The 16,224-nt window shown below is 33.3% G+C and overlaps 3 protein-coding genes across 3 annotated transcripts; 2 read left to right on the top strand and 1 right to left on the bottom strand.

The window, feature by feature from the left end:
• The first annotated feature begins 997 nt into the window (after positions 1–997).
• On the top strand, positions 998–6,920 carry LOC129893997 (calmodulin-binding protein 60 A-like). Its single transcript, XM_055969475.1, has 8 exons — positions 998–1,224; positions 1,580–1,661; positions 4,179–4,231; positions 4,702–5,165; positions 5,263–5,423; positions 5,520–5,726; positions 5,814–5,999; positions 6,114–6,920. Exons 1-8 carry the CDS (start codon positions 998–1,000, stop codon positions 6,708–6,710), a joined length of 1,977 nt encoding a protein of 658 aa, XP_055825450.1. The 3' UTR covers positions 6,711–6,920.
• Positions 6,921–8,469: 1,549 nt separating this feature from the next.
• On the top strand, positions 8,470–12,487 carry LOC129894135 (calmodulin-binding protein 60 A-like). Its single transcript, XM_055969674.1, has 8 exons — positions 8,470–8,636; positions 8,853–8,937; positions 9,792–9,841; positions 9,953–10,443; positions 10,657–10,811; positions 11,067–11,261; positions 11,368–11,938; positions 12,033–12,487. Exons 1-7 carry the CDS (start codon positions 8,539–8,541, stop codon positions 11,896–11,898), a joined length of 1,605 nt encoding a protein of 534 aa, XP_055825649.1. The 5' UTR covers positions 8,470–8,538; the 3' UTR covers positions 11,899–11,938; positions 12,033–12,487.
• Positions 12,488–12,731: 244 nt separating this feature from the next.
• Positions 12,732–15,495, bottom strand: LOC129894136 (uncharacterized protein At5g50100, chloroplastic). Its single transcript, XM_055969675.1, has 8 exons — positions 15,317–15,495; positions 15,096–15,229; positions 14,478–14,585; positions 14,199–14,255; positions 14,046–14,111; positions 13,905–13,965; positions 13,536–13,579; positions 12,732–12,996 (listed from the first exon to the last, which is right to left on the bottom strand). Exons 1-8 carry the CDS (start codon positions 15,474–15,476, stop codon positions 12,958–12,960), a joined length of 669 nt encoding a protein of 222 aa, XP_055825650.1. The 5' UTR covers positions 15,477–15,495; the 3' UTR covers positions 12,732–12,957.
• Positions 15,496–16,224: the final 729 nt, after the last annotated feature.

Genomic DNA, 16,224 nt, shown 5'->3' with positions numbered 1-16,224 from the left:
TGGATTTCATGTTGTAAATCTGAACAGGTATACGTAATTAAACAACGTAAGAGAATTGAGATGAATGATAAACTAAAATAAATAACGACTCATGAATTAAGAATATATAAATTGAAGAAATCGCCTAAAAGATAATGTTGAAAGAAGTCGTCTGAAAAATTGCAAGAAATGGAACAATTTGACCATCCGATTAAACTGATCAATAATGCTTTCACCCAACTCCCAATCCTATCCTGCCAAATCTAACAAAATCATAACAAAATTGGTCGTTAATTCTATTTTGTGATGAATTTCTGTTAACTACAAGCAAATTAACGACAAAGTGTGTACCTGTGTATGTATGTAGATTATAGAGAGAGGATGAGGGTAAAGGCGACAAGTGACAAGTGACAAGTGACAAGTGTCGGTTTCTGACATTGATTCCTTTCAGTCCACCAAACAACTTCAATACTATACGTAGTACTACTGTATATAATAGAGAAAAAACGACCGAACCAACGAAAGCACTAGTGTTTCACACCATTTAAAATATCATGAGAATTAATACCGCGTATCTAAAAATTTGAAATTCGATTCCACTATTAAAATATAGAGATAAAATGATCTGAAAAATCTTTATACTTAACTTTTTTTATCAGTTGAACTCTTAGACTCACAACTTTAACATTTAATTTGCACCTACAAGGGGATGTCGATTAATAAGTCTCCATTGACATGATTTTTCCACCGCAAGCATATATTTTGCCAAAGGAAAATGTGTGATTGCCCCCTACTTTAGCCGCCGAGTCAAAAAAAATTCAAAGTGAATAAAGGAAGAAAGAGAAGGAGTTCAATATTTTATATATACGTAATTTTAAGTATAAAAAGTATAATTCCCTTTTAAAAGCGGGCTCCACTCCTGACCTACTCTGCAGTTACGATTTAACGGAGGTTATTACTTATTTTAGCCGTCAATACACGCGTCTTTCTAAGCAACACATAGGAAAAGGAGAGGCACATGCACGATACCCTAACTCCCTCTAAAAAAAATTTAGTATACAAGAGAAGTGTGTATGTATATATATATATTTCAATTCAGGAGCCCTACACGATTTATATAGATTATAGCACTAATTCGTTTTGTTGGTTCTATTTATCGAAAGAGTTATTAACGGCGGCACATAACCTAGAGATGTTCGATGAAGGAAAAACGAGCTCACATACTAATACTCCTCCTTTTACCAGGTAATTAAATTAAATCATGCATCTTTTTTTCAACATTATAAACGCATCAAATTAAAACACTGTTTATAATTTCTTGGTGTTCATCAAACCCCAAATATATATATACGATATTCATGTATAATTTATTTTCAAAATTCATTTTTCTTATAATTAAATGAACGATCAAGCTGGCTAGTAACCTTGATCGACCATGCATTATTTTTGTCTCGTTCGGGAAAAAGAAAAAACATATTAATTAGTCGCTATCTATCTATCTATCATGTTTGATCATAATTAACTTACAAGTTGGCTTCCATGTGAACAATATGGTTGACGTTGACAGAGTCTTTTTTTGGGATGTTCATAACTCTTTTAGGGCCATAAGGGATATTGTTTCTTTCTGCAAGCTCCGGAGGATTGTCGTCGCCTTTCTACTAGCTTTGGGGTCAACTATTCCGGTGAGTTATAAATTCTTTCAATTATTTAATTTTGTAATTACGGAATTGCTTTCCTTTCGGTGTAATTTACATAAATCTCATTGTGTTAAGAGCTAATTATTTTATTTTCTTACTTTTTCCCATTTCGGATGCATCACTAGATTTCCGGATACATAGAGAGGGATGTATCCGAGAGGGGAGGGATGTATCCGAGAGGAGAGAAATGTATCCGAGAGGGGGATATGGATCTGAATGCGGAAAGTATGGAAAAACATCTCGTAATGTATTTAACCAAAAAATAGATTATGGGGATATGGATGTATCATCGAGAGGGAATGATGTATTCGAGAGAGGATTTTTGAATATTTTTTTAAATAATAGAAAATTTTAAAGATTATGGTAAAACAGGATGCTTATTTAGCTAATTTTTCCTTCTTTTTGGTTAGTTGTAATATTGTTACTTTGGCCTTCACATATTGTTACTTCCTTAACTTTGGTCATGTGGTTGTTTTCTCCTTCTTTCAACAAAAAAAAATTGGTATAAGAATTATCTCGGTACTTTAATTTGTTGCTACATATATATTCATTTGCTTAATTAGCATAAATGGATAATGTTCCCCGGGTTGGATTTCAAGATTTTTTGTTTTATTGGCTACAAATTAAATGCAAGTACTCCATATGCTTGCCCTTTATATTTAACTCGACGTTTCTGTTAATTGTTGGCCTGTTATACTTAGTTTTTAGTTTCTCCGTAACCTAAGAGATCAGATGACTTTCACCCACAGTTTTGGATCAATTCCAATTTTCTCTCATTGAGATTTGAGATTCCAGGATTTTTATTTTATTTTGGGTGAAGGAGAAGGTTTACAACATATATGTGAGGCCTGGCTCACTTGAAGAAAGATTGATATAATTTCGAGTGGACAAAATTAATGTACTCTTTGCTCATGAGGCGAACAATTCCCAGATCTCATCAGCGTTTAATTAATGTAACTATATATGGCATTTTTTGGTTGGTGGGCGTGTATATATATGTAAATTGACAAAGGTCTTTTGGCATGTGGTTGGAAATAAATGAATCTTTTTCTGGAACACAGTATCAATATTTTTGGATAAGTACTAGATTTTCTTTTTTGTTTGTTAATTAAAGGGCATCCATCATATGCATATATTTGGTGAGTGACTGAGTTGGGAAAGGAAAAAAAGAAAAGAATTAAGGATCACGCACTGAATGAAAAATCTACAAAAAGCTGAAATAGACTGACGCCGTTGTCCGCACCTTTCCAAACATTCCTATGACAATGCATAATTAAGGATATTTTATTTCCTCTCATCTTTTGTGGATTTTCTTCTATGGAAATATGATAATTTCACGTTTATTTTTATTAATAACATTAAGAAGTGCATTAAAATTTAAATATTTAAATTAAAATGCATATTTGAGATATTGTATTAAAAAAATATTAATTAATTTTTTTTTCAAAATCTGAATATACAAAATATATTCTTTATTTAAAAATTAATAAATAAAATATTAAATTAATTAAATATTATATTAATAAAGCATTTTTAAAAATTATATGTCCGTTGTGGTAGTGATGATGTCTAGGTGATTGTTATGGATGTCAATTGGAGAGGTTTTCTCTCATGTGATGGTTGTAGATAGAAGTTGGTAGTGATGATAATTAACAATAAAGGTCAATTGTGACATGTAGAACAATTTAATAGTGATGGTTGATATGGTAAATGGTGGCGCCGATAGATAATTGTAGTGCATGACTGCTAATAGGGATGGTGAATGATGATGAAGATTGGAAATATATTGTGATAGCTGATGGAGATGATTCAGATAGTGATTAATGGCTGTTATAATAATAATAACTAATAATAATGATTTTAAATGATAACTAGTGATATTGACGACTGACTGTGGTAATCATTGGCAACAACAATAGTAGTGACTAAGGAAGATAGTTGAGCATGTGAGATAATGCATGCCAGTTGATAATAGTGAACTAAGAGCCTTTATGAAGCACTCGATTGAAGAGATCCTCACTTGGCTTCATGTTGTTTTAGAAATTGCCTAGACCGAAAAAGATCAAAGACAAAAGGCTAGATTATTTTACTCTTTCTAACATCAAATTTCTAGTCTCTAGAGTATTACATTGTGTCCTGCCACGGAATCACTTGCCAGTTGAGCATTAAATATTTCTGTATAAGTGAATAGAGAAAAGCATACTTTTAATTAATTAATAACATTATCTCTAAACAGTAAACACACTCCTCATGTGTGGGCTTGAAGTTTGTGCACAGGTCAAATACACGGAAATGATTCTTTTGGCGATGGGATATGAAATCGAGACCTATGTTCTATTCTGATATCATGTGATTATCTCATCTAAAAACATTAAGTTATTAAAGATAATATATTTTTAATTACTTAATTATATTATGTCTAAATACACAAAAGCTCATTAGTTCAGAACAAATACATGTATATCAATACCTAACTATTTAATCAACATTTTATATATCCAGGTGGAGGATGAATTTCACTCTAACTTGGAGGAAATTTTGACTGATCGGAACAGGTGAGAAATAGAGCTATTAGGAATGTTTTTCAGAATCATGGTTACCACTGCTTCTATTTATGTTGAACTATTAGTAGTAGGATCTAAATTAAATATTCTTGATGGGTAGTGAATGTTTACACTATTGGTGTGATATAAATTGTCATAGCAAATTACTTCCCATATATTTTAGGCTACTAAACAATACGTGTTACACCGTCAATGCATAGAACTTAATCTCAATATAATTTTAAGTAATGCATGCATCGATGTCGTCGAGGAAAATTACAATCACATCATCACTTGTATAATAATTTAAAGTAAACATTATGTTAAGCATTTAGCATTTATTGGTGTAACCTATTTTTCATAAACAATCTCTCTACCTCAACAAGATAGGTTTAAAGTCTACATACACAATTAAGTCTGCGTACTAATTAACGTAAACCCTTAAAACTTACATTGACTCACATTGTACACATATAAAACAGGAATTCCAAGAAGAATCTCCATCCTTGTGAATCAAGATGTTTACGTTTAAAGTTCTCACACGAGGTTGCCCCAGTGGTATTTACTGGAGAGTGTATTTTTCCCAAAGGAACCAAATTGGAATTGGTTGATGCTGTTACAGGGAAACAAGTGAGACATGCGCCTCTAGCCTCAGCACAAGTTGAAATATTTCCACTTAATGACGACGAAAATTGGACAATTAAAGAACTAAAAGGTCATATTATGATGCAAAAAAGAGGTGGAACATCAAGGCGCAACCAAAGTCCATATCTGAGGTTGGAAGGAGGCGTTGCTTCTGTTAACGAAATTAAATTCAAACACACTCCAAAGCATATGAAGAAGTTGGAGCTGGTAAAGCTAGGAGCAAGGATTGTTGATCAACCTGAAGAAATTAAAGTGATAGAAGCTGTGACAGGACCCTTTACTGTCAAGGATAAACATTTAAGTGAGTATTATATTTTTACTTAATCCCTACGTAGACACTTACTTAATTACCTTTAATAAACGAAATAATGAGTCTGTTTGAGTTATGATTTTCACAGAATGCAAGAAGCGGTACCCTCCATCACCAACGGATGATGTTTGGAGACTAGAGCATATTTACAAATACGGCGCTTTTCATAAACGGTTGACTGTAAACGGTATCAAAACAGTGGAGGATTTCCTAATTGAACTCCGTAACAATCCTCAGAGGCTACGCCATGTAAGAAGTTACTAATTCTATCGAAGAACGTCCTTAGTACTATTTCGCAAAGTTTATACCTGCAACTTGTGATATTTTTACTTTTTGTGCCTGTAGATCCTTGGCAAAAGCATGTATGAAAATTATTGGAAAACAGCTACAACGCATGCTAAGACTTGCAATCTTGATGTGAGAAAATACGTGTACCATCATTTGGAGACAGAACAAAACTTAAAGGTGGTGTTTAATGCTGCTGGTCAGGTGATGCGGTTGGACTCAGGGTGCGGTTTATATCATTTCAACATGCTTTCTGAATCTCAAAAGGTATGTCTTTATTGACTGATTGTCATGTATGTGGTCATCTGTTGGCCTATTTCTAGTTCCCTGCTTTAATTTTGGATTGACAAACAGGTGTTTGCACACAAGTTAGTGGAAATTGCATTTGCAAATTGGGAAAATGTTGAAAAATCAGATAACGAGATTTCTATCATGGATGACTTAGCACCCTCTCCCAAGATAGGGGGCACGAGCAGATGTCACCTCGGGAATCTGGTCACGGTTGACGAATGCCAGTCTTTAGCGTTTCAAAATACTTCTGTGAGTAGTACTCTTTTCACCAAATTTATTTGCTTACTACACTAATAATACCCTTTATGGGCTTTGAAAATCTCTCTGATTTTGCAATGAACTAGTTCGTCACATTTGATTCAGGGAACAATTGAAAGTAACCGCTGGGTAGATAGTGTTGAATGTTCTACTTCTTATGCGATTGCCAACCGGCAATCAGAGTCAGATGAGATGTCTCTTGCTATCACTTCTCCTGGCCATTCAGGTTTTGGTACTTGGGGTTATCTGGAATTCCTCAATAGTATCACATCTGTGATTCCAGAATCAGGAGATCATATGAATGAACTTATGCAATTCCTTGGTTCTGATGCAATTCAACTTGATGATTTCCCATATAGAGAGCTTGTCAAAGCCGACAACTCTGCTGCTGAAACAAGTGCCACGCATTTTCATGGATTGCAACATGGTGACATGATGGATCATTCGCATTCTGAACATTTTCAATCTATCATCATTGAAGATGGCACAAATGCTAATCAACAGCGCCAAATGAACAATGTTGTGATGGTTCCAGAGGCGTCTACGTGCAAAGGCAAGTACAAGAAGAGCTGGACAAAGATATGTAGCATACTGAAATGGTTAGCACTGAAGAGGCTTGTTAAACTTAAAAACGCCCGCATGACTAAGAAGCGGAAATTAATTTCCAGGGAAAACACGAACCGTTGCCTCTGTCCCATTTAGCTCTGGTGGAAATCGATCAATAGTCATCGGAGTTCTATAACGTGTGATGCTAGGTGGATGAATAAATTTAGCTCATCGTTGAAATTAGTGTATGTGTGTGTAATTTTTATGAATTATCTTGAGTTCATGCCTCAACATGAACTGTGTGACGAATTTGAAACTGTTGGAACTTAAGAACTTATCAAAAGTATTTTTGTACTATTAGACATGCTTTACAGTTCAAGTGTTCCATTACGTTTATTTGTTGCGATAATACATAAGTACCTCTTGAACACTGACTGAAATCTTAGCGACACATCTTAACTTGGTCCTATACCACCAAATTCATTTTTTTTCGCATTTTTCGTTCACCTTTTGTGCTGACATGACACCTTCAACCAAGTAAGTTGGATGTGTTTGTACACCCTAACCTGCCACGTCAATATATATATATATATATATATAATTTTAAAATATTTTTTTTAAATTTTTAATTATTTTAAAATATATTCTTATTTTCTTTATCTTGTGTTTAAATTAAGTTAATACACATAAAAAAAAATCCTTGTATTTAAACTTTATTTTTATTTTTTTAACCTTCATTTAAAGTCTTTTCTCTTTTATTTTTCTTTTGATTTTATTTACTCTTATTATTTTTTTTTTGTCTTTTCTTTTGATTTGATTTTAAATTTAATTCCAAATGGTTTGTATTTTAAATAGTAATTTCGAATGGATATCAAAATAAATGAAAAAAATCAAATAAAACATTAAAATATTAAAATATTAAAATTAAAGGACACTTTTTAATTATTTTTAAAAAACCACATAATTTTTTAAAAATAATTAAAAGTGAAAGATAAAAATTGAATGAAAGAAAAAAAAAAGTTTAAAGTGAGGAAGAAATTAAAATAAATATTTTACATAGAAAGAAATGAAAAAAATTAAATATATATAAGTTTTAATATCAATAATTATGCGTATTAACTACTTATAAAGTTATCAATTAAAAATGACATATGTCCAATTTTTTCACTCATCACTTGACTTCAAGAAACACTCTTTTTGCCACATCAACTTTTAGGGTGTATTTATTTTATTTTAAAATAGTTTAGGGAGATAATAGAATCCTAGTTAAATTAAGGTGTGTCATTGGGAATTCGGTGATAGTTAAGAAAGTACTTATGCATTATCCCTTATTTATCTATTCTAATACCAAAATAAGTATCTCCCTTTGTCCTAATTAAGGTGACACATTTTTCTTTTTAAGCTTCATTAAATAGTTATCAAATACGAAAAAATGATATTCAATTTAGAACAGACTAAATTAAAGAGTGTAACCTAAATTTGCATTTATAAAATCATACTCATTTCAGCAGTTATTAAATACTCTCTCCGTTTACTTTTACTTAACACAGTTGGACTTGATACAATTATTATGAAAACAATACTTGACATGCTTATTTTACCATACTATACCTATTAATTGATATTTAATTTTAGATTTTGACAAATAATTTAAAAAATAAACAATTAATATTAATGATTAATCATTAAAAAAATAATTCTTAATATGTTAAAAATAAATAATATGTAGGAGAACAACACAGTGTAGTGTAGGATGGTGTGCTACTCACAAATCTTAATGTCTTTTTCCTGTTCTTTTTTTCCACATGGGGTCGGCTCTTGTTAAAAAAAGACACGTCTTCCTTTGGGATAACTCTTTACCCCGAAAAGTCTCACTCTCTGTCTAATATATATACACTCCATCACAAATTATAAATCTTCACAATTATTCCTCCTACAAAAATACAACAACCAAAACCTTTTGAGTTTTCTAAATAGAGTTTACATGAATGACATAATAATGACGAATTCTGAGGATTTAGGTGCAACTGGCGTTACCCACAAAAGCAATTCAGAGGATGAGATACTTTTTTCTTCACCATAGTAAGTCAACTCTAATTTAATTATGTATATTCCACAAAAACTTTGAATCATTGGTTAGTTTTCTGCAGCTTAATTTCATACTGAATATGCTTGCTCAGCTAAACCAAAGATTCTGTTTTTATGTTTCTTAATTCTGACAATTTCTTCAGCTTGATGTTGCTTCGACAAGTTTCTGATTTTATGTTTCTTAATTCTTGCTTCTTTACTTGTACTTAGCATGAAGAAAATGCTGGAAGTGATGATGATCCAGACCTTTGACCGCCTTCTAAAGCCAGCCTTGGAAAAAATGATTCGTAATGTTGTAAGTACTCTTGTTTCCTCAAAATTCAAATGTATTGAGTCCTCTGCAGTCGTTTCTGGTGGAGTTAGGATTTTTCCTAAGGGGTTTCAGAAAATGAAAAACTAGCAAAAGGGGGCCAACATCTACTCTCTATAGATATATAAAAAAAATAGCTATATATATATATATATATATATACGATGTAATTTTCGGTTGAAGGCGTTGCCTGGCTCCCCCTGCACACACTTTCATATAACAGATTTGAGTTTTAATTTGATGTAAATGGATTTTGATCCGCTAAACAATTCCCTTTACCAATTAGTTTAGTCAAGTTAAAAATTGACCTGTGGAGTATTAAAATTGGGAAAATCAAGAAATGGTGAAATATTCATCTGATGTTAGACAGGGGAACTGTTGCTACTCTGTCATATGAGAATCATCACGACAAAACAGCTGAAATTCTGTATTATTAGGGTGGCATTTTTGTTTTGGAAACTCAGTTTTTCAATTTTCAAAACAAAGGCTACCTAAAACATGAAACTAGTCTAGCGATCAATATTTCCAATCCCGTGGCTAATTGATCCAGAAAGTTTGAACTGCTTAAATCTTGGGGATTTAGTTGTTATGACTTTTCTATTAGTATTCCAAACACCTTCCTCTAATATTAATTTATCATAGCCAGATCGAAGGATGGGTTTTTCCTGAAAAATGAATTTCTTGAGCCGAGGTCTATCAGAAACATTCTCTTTAACCTCACAAAGTTAGGGTTAATGTCTACGTACACCCCACCCTTCCCCAGACCCCATTTGTGGGACTACAAGGAGGTATGTTGTTGTATTCCAACAACTTCTTCTAAATCTACTTTCTCTGTCCAGGTAAAACACGAACTTGAATTGGCCGAGAAGAAGTTTTTGTTCACCAAGGGGTAAGGACCATTCTCTGGTTTTTTCTGTATTGATATCCTCCATTTATCCATTGATATTTTCACAATCAATTATATCGTCAATCTCGTATCTGAGACATCATTGCTCTCCAGAAACCCTGGAAAAGATATTCAAGCTCCTAAACCAAGAAACTTGAAGTTGAAATTCTTGACAAATGTATCTGTTCCTGTACTTACCGGAGTGGAAATTAAAGGTGAAGGAGGTAATGCTATTGAATTGGCCTTAGTTGATGACAACACTGGAGAAATTGTTGACTCTGGACCCGAAGCCTCAGCTAAAGTTGAAATAGTTGTTCTTAGGGGAGAATTTGGAGACGGTGATGGAGGTAATTGGACAGTTGAAGAGTTCTGTAGCAATGTCGTACGAGAGAGGGAAGGAAAAAAGTCTCTTCTAGCAGAAACTGTACATGTGAGACTTAATAAAGGCATTGGTTCTGTAGATAAAATCAAATTTACACATTCTTCAATCTATATGAAGACAGGGATGTTCAGGCTAGGTGCACGAATTGTTGACACGTTCAATAGCATTCAAGTAAAAGAAGCAAGGACTGAATCTTTCACTGTCAAGGATGGGCGCCAGCTATGTAAGTAGCTTTCTATTTACACAATAAAGGCAGATAAAGGAGGCTTGCAGGACTAATATTGGTTTTGTGGTACTTCCATTTCAATTTCTAACTTAGTTTTCTCTAAATATGGGTAGTGATGAGGCACAATAGGAAGATAAACCTGAGAAACTAAACCATTACAAAATCTAACATGTTAGAGTAAATATTGATTACTGCTGGTTCTATCTGCAGATTCTGAGAAGCATGATCCACCATCTCTATCCGATGGGGTACAGCGGTTAAAAAACATAGGTAGAGGCAGTAAGCATCGCCTCTGGGATGAAAATGTCCGAACTGTAGAGGACTTTCTGATTTTTCTCCTAAAAGACCGTGAGCGACTCAAATGTGTAATTCACTTTACCTTTTTCCTTCTTAAGTTTCATCTACATAGTGCTTCATACCGGTATAAACATGTTTATTTGAAGTGCATGTAACCTTAAAGGCTTAAAGGGTAACTCTGAAAAATTACTCACTGATTGTATACCTAGCCCTACTATAAGCTCATTGATTGATGCTGTCAATTTTAACCTTGTATTGGAACTTAGCATTAAAATAAATTACAACCTAAACCCAGTGACATATATATATTTGTTGATTTTCAGGTACTTAATCTAAAGCCAAAGATGTTGGAGGAGACAATTAGTCATGCTCGAAGATGCATAACTAATGAACGGATATACTCTTATATTGACTTACAAGAAAAGGAGGGTGTGGCTTTTAACATCGTTGGAGAGGTGCAGGGACTTATTGTAGGGGTCAAATGTCTACCTATGCATCTATTATCTGAAAGTGATAAGGCATGATTTTTTTTAGACCAAAACTTTTACTGTTCTCTCTTTCCTTTTGTTGCTTTTATCTCATATTTGTTGCTGTTTTCGTCGTATTTGTGATTGAAATTGACAGGCTAATGCTCAGAGGCTGCTGGTATCTGCATGTGAAAATTGGGATCATGTGGTACATGTTGATAATGAGACATCTTTTATGCAATATCTTTCTCAAATATTGCCAACCAAGAGTCCTTCGAATTCTCCAAGCCGAGAGATTCCTAGCACGAGTAAGAGCATTGAGAATTTTAGAACAAGTGATGGACACTGTTCTACCTCTTTTCAGCACAATGTTTCATCCGTCATTCCTGCCAGAGATGCAAGTGCAATCAGTCTGAATGATCCTGGTTCCGCCAGTATTAGTAACCTGGAGTTCTCTAACTCCCCAATATATAGTCCTTCAGTCCATGATTTTTGGATTGATCAATGCATCTTTGAAGACTTAATTTTTGGAGTCAATGCTCATCAACCACATGATGCCTCTGCCTCTAAGGTAAATGTGCACAACCGGTGGAAAATGTTGCTTAAAATCTTTAGACAGTCCTCAATGAGAAGAAGAGCTGCAGCATTAACGGATATTCAACCTCCGAAGAAGCAGAGAGTCTATTGATTCTATTGCTTTAGCCTGTTAGTAATCAGTTCGACGGCAGGTGTGTATTTCCTTAGTGATGTTGCTGCTTGCAAAGAATATTATTAACTTTGAAGAATGAGCTTTGACTACTCTGGTTATGTTATGTTATGCAGTTGATAGGATAAATCTCAGAGCTCCTTATCACAGACGAGGAAAGCATAACCTTCCTTGCAGATTCTACTTACTCGCTATTCTTGTGTTGTAGTAGCTGGGATTCAACGTTTGAGAAGGCGTGTTGAAAGTCTAATAAAGTTATTTGTTAGAATGTCCAAATTATAGGTATATGTTCTGAAGCGTTTAGATTCATTGTATATATCGTGGTTAATATATAGTATAGTATTGATGATCATCTCCTAATTTGGAGTCGCATTAGTTACGAGTGTTGTTTCATGAAATCTAAATTCCTGAGTGTATAAGTAGGCCTTCTTTTTTTAAAAATAACTTATTCACCATTTAATTCAATAAGAGGTTTCTCTATGTTTTTCTCTTTTACAATAAGTTTCTTGCAACTGTAGCCAACATGAAAGGGGGTTGAAATAGTACTTGGTGAGGCAAGATTTTGTGTTTATATTACACCTCCTATAGCTTCTTCGTTATCAGGTTCTGAACTTTGTGTAGTTTGGACTTCATTTCATATTAGTTTTTATCTGTCTCCTCGATTCTGATATCCTCGAGTACTACCACTTTTAATACTTAATACTGCTTCTCTGCCTTTTCTATTTATTTTTTTCTTGTTGGCTGAATTTCCTTTTTTTATTATTATTATTGAATAAATTCAGAGAAACAAAATGTATTTAAGTACATTTAACCAATTATTGGATCGATTTCTGTATACTCTAGTATATGCTATAATCTTCAAGTTCAGATATGTAGAACAATAGAAAACAGCTCTTCTATACATAATTCAATAGTAATTGCTAAAAAGACTAAAGCAACTGTAAGGTCTTTCGCATTTGTACACCATATCAGCCTCAGCAAGTGTAGAAGTAGATCTGACTCTATTGATGAACACCTGCTGGCTCGGGCATTCTGAAACTCCTACATTTTGCAAGCCTTGCTATCCTTGCACATTTCCTCCTATATGCAAGAAACATCAAAGGTGAGATTTTAGTAGTCTGTAGACTTTCCTATGTATCAAAACACAAAAACAAATGCTCCTCGTTATGCTTTATCTATTGAAGGTCTTCGAGCGGAAGTTCAACATTTTAATCAAAGACAAAATGAAAGATCTATATCAGGTTTGCTTTCTGCCAGAAACGGAAAAGAATATAATCTCAGTAGGAAATGTTATAATGCATTCAGCTCCATGTGCCATGCATGAGATTCAAAAAGCTAAACTGAAACTTTCTTCAAAGCTAACAGGGGAAAGAAACAAAGTGTATCTATAGGTTCACTACTACTCATGGATCTGAAGCTAGTATGAATGCGACCTGCACATCAATTGAAATACTAAGAAGGGTACTTGTGTGATAAATACATTGACTGGCAGGGACAACGATAGGTCTTTCTTGATGATTATGCATATACGCAATCCTTCAAAAGGGTATGAACAGTGATAGCTACAAAACTAAGCTTAAAGAAAATGAAGACCATATAGGAAACATTGTAGAGCCCACCTTCTTCCTTCGTGCCTTCAGAACTTCTTCTAAAGATGGTCGACCTGTAACAAGAAATACAGCTTCAGGATATTGTTTTTGAGACTATAAGCCTTTAGCGTGTATTGGATGGCTTTTCTGAAGTGCACCATGATGGCTTGATAAGATAAAATGTGAAGTGGTTAAATAAACTGAAACAAAATACTACTGTACTGAACATCTCTAAAAGATTGAAGGCTGCGATATACTAAAATAGATGTCTATAATTTGTTTATGCATGTGAACTAGATAGGGAATTAAGGGTTCAACATGGGCTAGATCCATCTGCTCTTTGTCTCCAACCCTTTTTTATATGGGTAATTTGGAACATACAATGAAATGGGATTTAACCTGTTATTTGAAGACGATACTTTGCCCATACTCCATACACAGTATCAGCAATAGTTGCAATCTGCAAATCATAAGCTTTCATGAGAACGTATCAACTGGTGTGACACAACAAATTGAAAGTTAGAATTGAGGAGGACTTACAGGTTCATATTTTGTAATGGCATACACCCATCCTAAACCAACTGCTTCATAAAGGCGTCTAAATGCCTGAACCAGTTAAAAAGGAGAAGAAACAAATTGTAAAGTTTCAAATATGAAGGAGAAAATTACAAGTATCAAAATACAATGACACACCTCAACATCTGTAACCACAGTTCCATCTGATAGTATACCGTGTATTCTTCCCATAACCTAAAAAATTGGTGACATATAGTCATTGCTTCATCAAAAGTTAAAAACAGAAGGGAGCTCGAGCAATGGAGACAAAAGAAGGATGTTAGAAAAAAAACACACTATGAAGTGCTAACCTTACATGAATTTATCCAGATTAAGCACTTGCTAGATAATTAAAAAGGATGTATTTAATTAATTAATGGTTTACTACACTACATTCAAAGCAGTTAAGGATCATACCGTCTCATAATCGAGGCCTTCATTCTCCTCTGGACGGTATTCATCTGAACTTATATCGAGGAATTTAATTGTTCCATAACTTTTATTCCTCTCTCTTAGCATGTCAACCTGACAAAATAGAGCAGCATATTTAAGTAAGCATTGCTCAAGCGGTTAAGCACCTCCACCATCAACAAGTAGACTGAGGGTTTGAGTCACAATGGAGGGTTGGCGGAATAGTATTGATCCTCCTAACGGAGGTGGGTGGGAAAGGAAGAAAAAAAAAAGAGAGCAGCATCTCCTAGTAGTAACTCGAAGAATTACTTAAAAGAAAAACTTTACACGGAACAGAAACAGGGAGAAAGCTGACAAATTGATCAGATTTTGTATTACTCTCGGTCCCAATTTATGTCGTACTTTTCCATTGTGAGGAGTCAATTTAACTAATCTTTGAAACTAAATTAAATTATATCAATCCAATATCCTAAAATTAAAATTTATATGTCAAAAATCATACGAAAAATACTGTAAATTACAATTTTCTCTCATGTTAATATATTAAAAGATATAATTTAAAATATTAAAAACAAAAAGTGTCACGTAAATCAGGAACGGAGGGAGGAGTATATATATATATACCTCACGCATGCAGAGGGGACACTCTCCATCATAAAGCATCTTAATTTTCCAGTTTTCTGGAGATTTCTCTTCGTTAATATCCTTGTTGGGTGCCACGGTTGTTCCACTAATTGCCCTAATTGAATATCTTGGTCCTGAGCATTTTAAAAAACAGTAATGGAGACTAAGCAAAGAGATTTTTCTCTTAAATGAAGAGAAATTGATAAATGAAAAGTTTTTACCATTTTGATTCAGCAGAGGAGGAGGGGTTAGATTGGGGAGAAATTTAGAAGAAGAAGAAGAATAGGGGGATTTTGTAGTGAGATACGCAGGAAGTGAGAAGAGAGATATATTGGTTCGTCTTATAACAGGACCCGATGCTACTCTGAAAGCCATTTGCATGCTTTGCCAAACTGATGAAGGAGAAGGAACATACTCTGTTTTTGTTCATGTTAACGGCCACACCTACGTGGCAGTTCCACCTTCACTAAAATCATACGTATAAAAAATAATTTTAAATTTATATATAAAAATTTCGATAAATAATATTCCATTGGTACCCGTCAATATATTAGGGAGAGTCCAACTTTCCCCTTTCATAGATCAAATTCAAAAGAAAAAATGTTTGGGCTTAATTGGGCTCATCACATTAAACCCCATTTAGACTTCAATCCAGTGATGGAAAGAGGCCCAATACAACCTCTCTTTGTTTTCATTTTTTATTGGAAACTTACATAAATATACAATATTAAGAAAATATTTACCATCTATAGGAATAAAAAAAATAATTCACTGAACACTTATAAATCATTTATAATACAGTTTTAATACATATTGCAGAGGACTATTTATAAAACATATACAATACAAGTTTTATAGATAAATAATACATTTATCACATACTTTAATAGATTTATAATACATTATGTCAATTTCTTACTACACAAACATAATATATATTTTAAAACACTTATAATACATTTATATTGTATGCATAATTCACTTTTAATACAAGTGTAGATTTATCATAATATTGCTATGTATTGCTATAAATTGTAATAAATAAAAAATATCGCTAAAATCAGTAATTAATTTTTAAAAAGTACTCAATTAAGTAATTTTTCCTTTTTTTTATTTTTATATTTTTGAT

The sequence above is a fragment of the Solanum dulcamara genome, chromosome 7 (assembly GCF_947179165.1).
Source record: "Solanum dulcamara chromosome 7, daSolDulc1.2, whole genome shotgun sequence".
NCBI lineage: Eukaryota > Viridiplantae > Streptophyta > Magnoliopsida > Solanales > Solanaceae > Solanum > Solanum dulcamara.
The sequence above is the reverse complement of the archived record's forward strand: the minus strand, read 5'-3'. Positions and strand labels throughout refer to the sequence as shown.

Coding starts and splice junctions, on each gene's coding strand:
- LOC129894135 (XM_055969674.1), top strand. CDS start 8,539: ATGAATGACATAATAATGACGAATTCTGAGGATTTAGGTGCAACTGGC. Junction 8,637..8,852: donor ATACTTTTTTCTTCACCATA/GTAAGTCAACTC, acceptor ACTTGTACTTAG/CATGAAGAAAATGCTGGAAG. Junction 10,444..10,656: donor CAAGGATGGGCGCCAGCTAT/GTAAGTAGCTTT, acceptor TTCTATCTGCAG/ATTCTGAGAAGCATGATCCA.
- LOC129893997 (XM_055969475.1), top strand. CDS start 998: ATGCACGATACCCTAACTCCCTCTAAAAAAAATTTAGTATACAAGAGA. Junction 5,424..5,519: donor ATCCTCAGAGGCTACGCCAT/GTAAGAAGTTAC, acceptor TTGTGCCTGTAG/ATCCTTGGCAAAAGCATGTA. Junction 5,727..5,813: donor TGCTTTCTGAATCTCAAAAG/GTATGTCTTTAT, acceptor ATTGACAAACAG/GTGTTTGCACACAAGTTAGT.
- LOC129894136 (XM_055969675.1), bottom strand. CDS start 15,476: ATGCAAATGGCTTTCAGAGTAGCATCGGGTCCTGTTATAAGACGAACC. Junction 14,586..15,095: donor GTCCCCTCTGCATGCGTGAG/GTATATATATAT, acceptor CTATTTTGTCAG/GTTGACATGCTAAGAGAGAG. Junction 13,580..13,904: donor GTATCGTCTTCAAATAACAG/GTTAAATCCCAT, acceptor TTCTTGTTACAG/GTCGACCATCTTTAGAAGAA.